Source organism: Phragmites australis, chromosome 2, assembly GCF_958298935.1.
Source record: "Phragmites australis chromosome 2, lpPhrAust1.1, whole genome shotgun sequence".
NCBI lineage: Eukaryota > Viridiplantae > Streptophyta > Magnoliopsida > Poales > Poaceae > Phragmites > Phragmites australis.
Genome location: NC_084922.1, coordinates 41,782,922 through 41,793,529, shown reverse-complemented (window position 1 = coordinate 41,793,529; position 10,608 = coordinate 41,782,922). Strand labels below are relative to the sequence as shown.

Genomic DNA, 10,608 nt, shown 5'->3' with positions numbered 1-10,608 from the left:
CGTCATTTATTTCGAGAAAGAAGTGATTATGTAAGAGAGAAATGAATTGAGAAAAATTATTTTTTCAGTTTGCAGCATCCAGTTCATTTTAAATAATTACTCCTACAATATCACTCAAAAACTAAAAATTACAAACTAATATTTAATAAAACTACTGATTTCACTAAAAAACTGATTAAGAGCTCTCGACTCGCGGCGAAATAGAGCTCTTAATTTGTCCACTCACAGGCACCCCGTCATGGACTCGCGGCGAAAAGTCGTCCACTCGACCAAAGGTCCGAGCGCAGCTGCAAGGCAGCAAAAGCTGCAGGCTGCAGCAGACAGCTCTCTGTGACGGGGCAGCAACGGCAAGCGGGGACAGCGTGTGCCCGCGTGGGCGGTGTCGTCCTCGTCCCGTCTCCACAAGGCCGACACGTTGCCATCGCCAAAAAATAATCGCCAAAGCGAGGACGAGCACGCGCATAGCCCAATCGACTGGGGTAGAAAATTCGCCTCCCCATCCCACCACCCATCCGCGGATCTCCCCGGGCATTCCGCCGTTCTGCCTGCCTAATTCCCCCCGCCCGTATATACCTCCCTTGTTCCCGAGTTCCCGAGTTCCCGATGGCGGCGGACGCCCAGGCCGAGGGCCCCGCGCCCGCGGAGAAGCGCGCTCTCTCGGGGGACGGCGGGGAGGAGGAGCGGCGGCCGCCCGAGCCGAAGCGGGGCCGCGCGTGCGTCGCCGCGCTCGATGGCGTCCCCGGCGGCGGAGCTGGAGGAGGTGGACGGGCCTGCCTCAGGCTGTGGGCCGATGACGCGTCGTTCTCGTTCCAGCATGCGCGGGCCGGGTTCGTGGCCCTGGAGACGACGCCCAAGATCGGGTCCTTCAACCCGCCCGCGGCCGCACTTCCTAGCTTCTTTGATTTGCTTTTACTAAGCAGTAATCATGTGGGGCAATTATTTGGATTGTTTCATTTTGTGCTTCAACTTTGGAAGGCATAATGCTCTCTGCAGTGTTTGGGAGAGTTGAAGCTGGAGATGAAAGTCTGGACAGATTGGGCTAATGAGAGGGTGATGCAGTCAACAAGTAGGCTGGTAAATGAAAGGGCTGCTCTTTTATCTCTCAAAAAAGGATAATGCAGAAGTTGAAGAGCCTGATGTATTTAATAGAAAGAAGCTTGAGGAGACACAAAGGGCTCTAGACAGTACTTCTGTTGAGCTTGATCGTGCTAATTCCCATGTGCTGGAGCTTACAGATAAGATTTCACTTTGTAGGCGTGAGAAGAAAGCTGCCCAACTACAGGGAAGGCAATCAGATGCAAGTTTGGCTGCCATTTTAAGCAAGGAAATGAGTCCATGGAGAGACTGAAGTCTATGGAGGCAGAGAAGATCCTTCTGCAGAAGGAGCTTGCTGCTGAAAGGAATAAACTGTCCAAAGTTCTAAAAAGTCTTGAGCAAGCTAGAGGATTTGAAGGTATTTCAATTTGATCCACCTTGTGCCTTCAAATTTACTGTCATCAGGTACATATTATTTTGTTGGCTTTGTTATACTCCCCGTTGACGCTCTGGACGTCGACACAGTCTCCAAATACAACATTCACAGCTACTTTTTACATGAAAATAGCGTCAAAAGTTGTAAAAATTTTATATTATGGAAAAAAAAATCATGAAAAATCCAGTGATATTATTTCCATATGACCAATCCAAGTAGTTTGGTTTGAATTAATGGTCAAAAGTTAGGTTAGAGATCTTTGACTGCTGCACGCTTTCTAAAACATCATACATTTGTTTGGGGGGGGGGGGGGGGGGTACTTTGTTAATAATCCAGCTGCCTGCAGAATTCTAATATGAGTTTGATAAGTCAACTGCCTTATTTGTTCAACGTTTTTAGGAGCCTGAAATTTAGGAGGCATGCAGAGCAGGACACCGATGTAGTAGTCGATCCAGCAGAGGAAACGGCTGGCGAAGGGAACCACCCTGTCGCAGAACCAGAGGATGGGGAACTGACCCTGGTCTTGCAGCTGCGGAGCAAGCATCTTGTTGAACATACATTACCCCTTCCTGGAGGAGAAGACGCAGAGAACGGCGATCACCGGCGACGGCTTGATGTAGTCGTAGCCCACGTCTACCGGGGTGCCACTTGCTCCAGGACACTATGAGCTCGGCTACGAAGTAGTCGTCTTGGTCGCCGTCGCGGCACAAGTCCATAGGATCCCAATGTCGGTGTCCACCATCAAGAACCTTTTCCCGCCGGTCAAGCCCTGCGCCTCCTTGGTGCATGCAGGGAGCCGCCGCAGCGAGGGCGGAGACGAGGTGCTGGCCGTGTAGACGAACATATCAGGGGCGCTGTCGAAGTACAGTGGTTTTGGTGGTCGATGCGGAGGAGGACGAGGTTCTCGTCGGCGGACACAACTATCGGAATCGTGGGCAAGTTGTCGAGTACGGACTTGGGTGTGCCGTACAGCCAGTGGAGGTCGAGGTAGGAGACCCTCGGCGGAGGCTTCAGGGTGAAGGAGAAGTAGCCGCCTAGCCGGACTGGTCGCTGGTTGTATCAACTGCGACGGCAGTGGCGGCATTTTCCACGGCGTGCAGGCGTTCGGGTCGTCGTAGCAGTATTCACATGCAGTGTTCCACTAGCCCGTGAGCAAACAGGTAAAAAAAATGAGAAAAGGGAACATGTTCATAAAAAAAAATCGAACTAAATAAAAAGGCAAAGAAATACTTACATGAAATGATGAAATAAAGGGAAGTAAATACAGTCAAAACAAAAAAGAAAAAATGGGCTGGCGTAGCCTATCATGTTACATGGGCCGATCATAAACGATATATGGGCCGAAGAATGCACCTGGGCTCCATATTGGAGGGTTGTGCGGCGACGGTTTCGGCTTCGCCTATGTTGCAGCGAAGATTGGCCACTTAAGTAGGGCTTCTTCCCTCCTCTAAAAAAAAAGTAGGCTTCTTCCGCACTAAAAAAAATAGGGGCTTCTTCCTCTAAAAAAAAGTAGGGGCTTCTTTGGAATTAGGATTTTTAAAATACATTAACGGAAAAAAACGCAGGATTAAAGTTCCATGTCACCTGAACACAGGAAAGTTTGGAAAGTAACATTTGGATGTACCACGGAGAAATGGAGGATTTCCATCACAAAAGGAAGAAAACCATGGTTTGGGCCTCATGTTTATATTCCTCCAAAATTCCTTTGGAATAGTCCATTCCATACATAGCAATTTCAAAGGTATTGTTGGGTAGCATTATTTTGTATCAAAGGGCCTCATAGAAAAAATTCCTATAGAAAATAAATCCTACAAAATTCCTACACTTTTCTCCTCTTTCAATGGGGGCCTAGGGAAACTACGGCCTAGGAAAACTACTTCCTTTCACTTTCTCTTTCTCAATTACAAAGTTACAAACATGTCACGCACAACCATCACGATCCACACTAACACATTGAGTGTGCAGCCATCACATGCCTACATATTTTATCACTGCGAAAGCTCATGTATGTATAGATTATGGCACCGGCATTTTTACCTTAGTGGCCAGAGCAACATTCCACCTAGAGGTGATTCCCTAGCTCGTTCTAATGCATGTTATAGGAAATAGTACTACACTGCTCCTAGATGGCTATATTAGTTTTTTTTCATTGTTTGTCAGTGTGGTACTTGGTTACCTTCACGTCGATAATGTTGTGCATGACAACAATAGCATTGTTGTTTTGTAATCACGTTTACTTGTATTGTTGACAAGGAATGCAAGTCATTTTGTTTGTTTGATCCTACCGCATCTACCGAAGAAATTTCATTTGGACCCATTCGTTTAAATATGTCTTTTGACCAAAATCAATGGTTGCTATACTGAACATGATCCATTTACGGAATCAGAGAGCCTTATGAACAAAAAATTCGACAGTGTAAGTTCTTTCCTAACATGTCGAGAAACCGATCACAGCCTGTATAATCACAAAACTGGGATACAGAACCTGACGCAATCAGTCAGCAACCGAGGCTCGTAAATCTTCTTTGTTAAACGTAGCTTTTGATGAGATTGGTTCCCTGTACCACTCGTTCTGATCGCGAGTAACGAAATAAGCTTCTGCACAGAAAAGACATGAAGCCTTCAAAATGACAGGTTCGGCACTTTCACTTGTGTGTTCAGCAATTCAAGAATTCGTCTTGACTGTACAGAACTGATAAACAATAGATGTTCTGGACTAGAACAGCCAGCATACCTGACACAAAAACATCCTTGTAGTCCTCATCGTTGTACACAAATGAAGGCGGATCTGGGGAACCAACGCCAACGATTGTGCTTCCACTGCACGAGACAAAACAAGGTTTATTGTCGCAATTAGACTATTGCTACAAGCAAGATTCCAACATACACATATAAGAAAGGATACAGGGATCTGTTCTTCATGATTCCCTCTGGTAGACTGTTTGAGTCATATAACCATAACAAGATAATCATCCACCGGGAGGATAGCAGGGCGGCGTCTACTGCTAGGAAAGATATTAGACTATAGATTAAGAAGACTTGGAATATTGAGGGAGACTTAGATTAATTTTTCCCTTGCTTCCCTCCAATGATGTGCAGCTGCCCATTTATATAGATAGGGAAGATTACAACCAAAATTCAACTCCAAATCCTAACTTACCTAATTTACCTCTAGCTAAATTGAAAACTAATCAAACTCTATCTCTTACCAAACTTATCTCTAAACAAATCAACTCGAAGTCTAACATACCAAACTTATCTCCTAAATGCTATCTAGAGCCTCACATGCTACAGGGCTCGGGTATTGTTCACGTGAACAGTACCCGCCCATGACTTGCACGTGACATAGACACATCACACATAGCATAGAACACGGAGTACTAACATTGTCAGAATGGCTAATGCAAAGCATTTTGGTAGCTCCCATATTTACAGCTATACAGCTAAAACTTTCATAGCTTGAGCTCTCCAGACACTTTACTAATTTTTAATCACATCCAATGCGAAGGATCTGGTACGAATCAGAACTATGCCTGACAGCATGGCTACATGCAAACAGACTCTTCAAAGAGCTTAATAGAATAACCCTCCTTACCTTCCTGACATAAAAACCGCACTATAATCTCCGCGGTTAGCTGCAATAATTCGTTTCTTCAACTTCTTAAGTGATGGCAACACCTCAAAGGCTGGAGGCTCTGGAAAAAGAAAACAGAATCGCATGCACCACGTTAAGTAAATGTTATTAAACAAAAGTAAAGAAGCAAAGAAAATATTTTGAGATAGGATACAGAGTATCATATAAAATGTATTGCAATCCTACTGCATACCTAGGTCATTGACACAGACATCTTGTGATATCCCATTTTGAGTGATTTCCTTGAGCAAAGTCAAGGGATCAGCTAGACTAGTTTGTTCCAACCTGAATCTCTGGGTACAAGAAGCCTGTTAGGAAAACCATGCGTTTCACAATAAGGAAGTTAGTATTTACTAATTACCTTGTAAACTTCAGCGGTTGAGCATGCTTCAGGTGGCTTTAATAGAACCATTGGTAAATTTTCCGGCAAGGGATTTGAGATATCTTGGACAACCTGCATTTAAGTTTGAAGCTACATATTATGATCAGCCACTTCTGCAGAAAGGAAAACATTACTCATGGATATACATATCCATGTCAAAGCCTAGTTTGGATTAGTAACTAATACATGTAGCTTCGCAAGATTTTATCGCAAACAAGCCAATTTCTTAAGAGGCTATAAACTAGAAAGTTGGTTAAAGTTGACCAGGGTGAGCTAAACTGCAACAGCATAATAACCAGCTAAATTAACTTCATTCTGTAGAGAAGAATGATATATGATTATAGATGTACTTGCAGACAATTTCAAAGAATGGCCAGTTGATCTGAAAAGATATTGCCATAAGAACAATGAAAGACAGATATGTACTAATCAATATTGTGTGACCGAGCATTTGTTGCACATAATCTGATAAAATATTTTCAACATAGAGCTTACAGGAAAAAACATGGGGCAAACTAAAAAAAAAAGTAAGAACTGAGACATTAGACTACAGTACTTCCCGAAGACCCAATTCTGTAGCAACCTGATTTACAATTTGGGTTGAAAATCCAGTTGTAGATCCGAAGACTCATGGTTATGATACAAGCTGACAAGTCAATATCGCAGAGAGCATCATTCAATCTGTAGCAACCTGATTTACAAAGGGCTTCATAGGCCGTCCATACCTTAGTGGAAATGACTCACATGACAGAGGAACTAAACTTGGAAGACCTAACATGTATTACCAAAAAAGAATTTTTTTGGGGATTAATGAGATGCAGTACGTGATATACCTCTCCTCTGCCAGTACAATATGCTGCTCCTCGTGAAAAGAAAAAGGGGATATCAGATCCGATCTCACCAGACCACTCTTGGAGATCTTTTTCTGAAGCAATGCAGCCACTAAACTGGTTAGCAGCCCATAGTGCAGTTGCAGCATTACTGCTTCCGCCACCGAGACCAGCACCAGTTGGGACCTTCTTGTCAAGATGTATCTACATTTGAATGAAGATGACAGTAAAAGTAGCACCCAACTTAACAATCATATAACAATGAAAAGAAAACAAATTTTGATCGTTTAATGTAAAAAAAGGCACAATTCCTAAGAAAATGGGTTGTGAAATTGACATTACCCAAAAATAGTTATCAGTCCCAGTTTTCTTTCGGTAAAGGTTGAGTGCCTTGATGATCTGTAGATTCATGCAATAGAAAAGTAAATTTAGTGAAGCTGGAAATATCAAGCGTGCAATCATTAGTAAGATGACAAAATATCTATAGCCAGCGTACCAAATTGCTTTCATCAACTGGGACACCTGCAACATTAGTTGACAGGCAATCTTTGCTCTTACTTGGTGACAATGAGAATTTGATTGTATCACCCAAACTTATCACCTGGAGATTCATTAAAAGAACTAGTGAACACAAATGATCTTACTTGGCTTTCCAAAGCATGTGTCATTAAGCAAGACCTGATCTTGGGTCCAACATAATAGTCTATTGCAAATGTAATTTGCCACTTGGACCCGTTTGTCTAAATATACACAAGTTAAACTTAGCCACAACATCAGGACAAACAACAAACATATGGAAGAATGCATTTTCTTTAGCGACGGTCTTGCAAAGAAAAGGGACAGAGCTACTTGAAAGTTGAGTTGGTTGCAACATGCACAGATGTAACAACTTCCTCTGCAAAACATTCCTGTACATGATTTCCGTGGTGTTTTCTTTGCTGTCAATTATAGTATCATGTGTATTCTATCGTTCGTCCTTTGGTGTGTTGAATCGCATAGGATCCTGCGCACTATATGTATTCTCCTGCTTGGACATAATAAATGTATCCTTTCTACCCAAAAGCTCTAGAATCTTTCTTTTTTTCTTAACAAGTACGACTCCATGAATTAGCCTAAATGATATACAAATCGACAAAGCCCCGTTTTTATATAATATTCATGAAGGAAAAACCAAAACATGCATAAAAAAAACTCACATGAAACAGAGAAGCCAGGTCATGGAATCCATCTGGTCTCTTCCCGGTTATCCTCAAGAACACATTAACCTGCATTGCAAACATATATATAACTCTTAACCCAATGCACGTAACAAGCAACCAAAAACGTTTTGAATACTTATCACAAACAAAATAGTTACATACTTTGCATGGTGAGAATAGGTTGAGCCGTGTCATCCCAGCATTCTTGTCAATTTGATCTGCTAGCTGGTTAAACTTTGCTTGTGGGTCATACGAGACCTAAAACATACACCGTCATAATAGTAAGAAACATGCAATAGTTTTTCTTGATTTCCCTAGTCAACAGTAGAATTTTCATGGTTCAATGAAAAAATGGTGAATGACTGACTAAACAATCATGCCAGAATTTAGGAACGATGATGGTAGAAACTAGGAATAGTAACAAAGATGAGCAAGTTCTTAAATGACCAATGAAGCCCTTTCCGACCTACGAAAAGGAAAATGTAGAAATCAGAGGCAGAGTATAGTAACAAGTTCATGCGGGGTTTATTTCTCTAAAGTTTGCATTGTATATCATGATGAAACTTTCATGAACGAATTTTTGTATAATCTCTGCTTACCTGCAAAAAAGAAAAATTACAGGGCCTAAAAGAACCTAGTAACAAGTTTGGATGCCTTACAGGAACACAATAAACATAAAAAAGAATGACCAAAGCACATTTTGGACGAGTGAAAGCTTAAATACGCTTCATGGCGAAAAGAAGCGTCACCACAGAAGACATTTCCAAGCTTGCATATTTGCTTTCGCAGTCAATGTATTTATCCAAGTCCATTTAGGTTTGTCCTAAGTCAAACCTTTTATCAATAGCTAAAAAATCATAAAGATTGACACAAAGGTTGATGTTACTAGATTCATCATGAAAAATACTTTTACAATATATAACTCTTTCTATTTGAAATAATATACTTTTATAGATATCCCTCCCTTCTTCTTTTTTGTTTGCAGTTGTTGATTTTTTGTGGTCTTCGAGGTGCATATTTGACTACTACTTTATGCAACTAAATATTAATATGGACTAATAAATTTATACTTTTATGAAAGAATTTCAAAAAGATAAATCTAATAGGACCATTTTTATACAACAATTATTGGTAGGTTTGAACGTATTAGTAGTCAAACTTAAGAAACTTTGACGGCACGAATCCTAGGAGGCTAGGACTACAAACACAAAAGAATGGAGGAAGTATTAGTTAAAGTGTCGTATTGGAGACCGTGTCGATGTCCTAATATTTGGGATCAGAGCGAGTAGAAAGGAATGGTGTGTTTGATTGGAGGATAAGGTTGGATGGGATATGGTTATCCATGTTTTGTTGGATGGGACAACTCAATTTCTTATTTGGCAGTATAGATAGGGCGATTCAATTTCTTGTTTGGTTGGACGAATAGAACTTAGATGGGGTTAGCCAAAAATTTGTGGGATCCGCTTGTCATATATTTAGTTTTTCATCAAAATATAATCACGCGAGATCTTGTATTCTTGATTTAATTGCAATGAATACAATGGTATAATTGGATCACAAATCAGATATACGGTTTAAGAGTGAACGAGCCGATAGCTCTGTGGTAGCGCTAGGAGTGCCCAGCCTACCCACCCGAGTTCGATATCAAAGATCTCGTGCCTACATAGGGGTATTTCCCCAATAGCGCCTGGGTTTAGCCAGAGTTAGACTAGGGTATACACACGCGTGCGCGTTCAGTGGTACTACGCGTTCCCATGCACTGGAGGTCTTGTGCCTCTCAATACTTTTCATAGCATGTGTATGGACGCACACGTGTATGCGCATATGGTGTGAGTGTGGAGTGCGTGTATAGTGTGTGTCATTGATGGACCCTTAAAAAAAGATATTCGGTTTAAGAGACAATATCATTTAAAGCATGCTAATAAAAAATTATATTTACTCTAATCACCCAGAATATATCACATCAGTGAGGATAAAACTTATTTAGAACCTGAATGACTCCTTCCAGTATTTTTTTGGCAGCATCTCTTTGCTGCGATGGGAGGGACGCGACGCGGAAGAGAGCAGACGCCCACCTCGGCGAGAGGTGATGTCGGCGTCGCCGTGAGGGCGGGTTCGGTAACGGAGTGAGAGGAGAGGCTGGACTGGATGGAATCATGGAATCAGCGCGAAAAGCAATTCTCCTCCCGTTTCTCATTTCACGCATTCGTACGAACCGAAACGGACGAACAGTGCGCTTAATCCTACGTTTTTCCTCCATTTCTCCCGCAATCCGAACAAATTTCCCTCCAATTGTCCAGCAATCCGAACAACCCTTACCCACTTCCCCGATTCCTGCGCATAATTGAGGGTTTAGCTCGGCGCGTACCTCCACTTGCCTCCTCCCTTGCTCGAACGACGCGGCGACTCTCAGGCGGCCCCTGGCGCTCGAACCGGACCTCTCACCGGGAGAAGCCGGCGCCAGCGGCCGGGCCTGGAACCGGAGGTTCCTGGGCGTCGCCGGGCTGGCGCGGTGGGACGAGTAGAGTCTCTGGGACAGGAGGTGCGCGGAGCAAGCCATGGCTGTTGCTCCTGCTTGGAGTCGGAGCAGATATAAGAATTGGTTGGGCGCCCGGTTGGGGATGACGGGTTTGGACGGCCGCTCTGATCAAGCGGTCGTGCACCTCGTCATCGGCATGTGTTTGGAACTTGGAAATTTGCCAAGGGCATGTGTTTGGAACTTGGAAATTTGCATGATGGACGCCGAGATGCTGTGCGTTCTACCTCATGTCACGCCTCACTTCCTTCTCGTCGACCACAAGCCTTTCCAGCTCGGCACACCTGTGATCTATCGTCTCTTTCTTAGTGATCAGTGTGACGATGGAGGCAGAGAGGTTGCGACCAGAGAGAACAGGTCAGAGGCAAGAGCAAACACCGTAGTAAATGCTACAGATGGCTCTGTATCTGCGGAGGCCACGATAAGTGATCCCGACGTCAGGGTTGCGTTTGTCCTACAGGCTAGAGCATCCTGCTACGGTGGCAGAGGAGGGGTGGCATTGGGAATTGTTGTAGAGGTCGAGGACTTGCAACGACAAGTGAATTGCGGATTCAAG

The 10,608-nt window shown here is 43.2% G+C and overlaps 2 protein-coding genes across 2 annotated transcripts; one reads left to right on the top strand and one right to left on the bottom strand.

Annotated features, from left to right (window-relative positions):
• Positions 1–462: 462 nt before the first annotated feature.
• On the top strand, positions 463–1,723 carry LOC133908942 (uncharacterized). The gene has a single exon (XM_062351176.1). It carries the CDS (start codon positions 604–606, stop codon positions 979–981), a length of 378 nt encoding a protein of 125 aa, XP_062207160.1. The 5' UTR covers positions 463–603; the 3' UTR covers positions 982–1,723.
• A 2,069-nt stretch (positions 1,724–3,792) lies between these two features.
• On the bottom strand, positions 3,793–10,261 carry LOC133908941 (4-diphosphocytidyl-2-C-methyl-D-erythritol kinase, chloroplastic-like). The gene is made up of 11 exons (XM_062351175.1): positions 9,885–10,261; positions 7,679–7,774; positions 7,514–7,582; positions 6,814–6,918; positions 6,660–6,716; positions 6,321–6,521; positions 5,467–5,559; positions 5,299–5,398; positions 5,067–5,166; positions 4,206–4,291; positions 3,793–4,069 (listed from the first exon to the last, which is right to left on the bottom strand). Exons 1-11 carry the CDS (start codon positions 10,074–10,076, stop codon positions 3,966–3,968), a joined length of 1,203 nt encoding a protein of 400 aa, XP_062207159.1. The 5' UTR covers positions 10,077–10,261; the 3' UTR covers positions 3,793–3,965.
• Positions 10,262–10,608: the final 347 nt, after the last annotated feature.

Coding starts and splice junctions, on each gene's coding strand:
- LOC133908941 (XM_062351175.1), bottom strand. CDS start 10,076: ATGGCTTGCTCCGCGCACCTCCTGTCCCAGAGACTCTACTCGTCCCAC. Junction 6,919..7,513: donor ACCTGGCTTCTCTGTTTCAT/GTGAGTTTTTTT, acceptor ATGAATCTCCAG/GTGATAAGTTTGGGTGATAC. Junction 4,292..5,066: donor GCGGTTTTTATGTCAGGAAG/GTAAGGAGGGTT, acceptor TGTCTCGTGCAG/TGGAAGCACAATCGTTGGCG.
- LOC133908942 (XM_062351176.1), top strand. CDS start 604: ATGGCGGCGGACGCCCAGGCCGAGGGCCCCGCGCCCGCGGAGAAGCGC.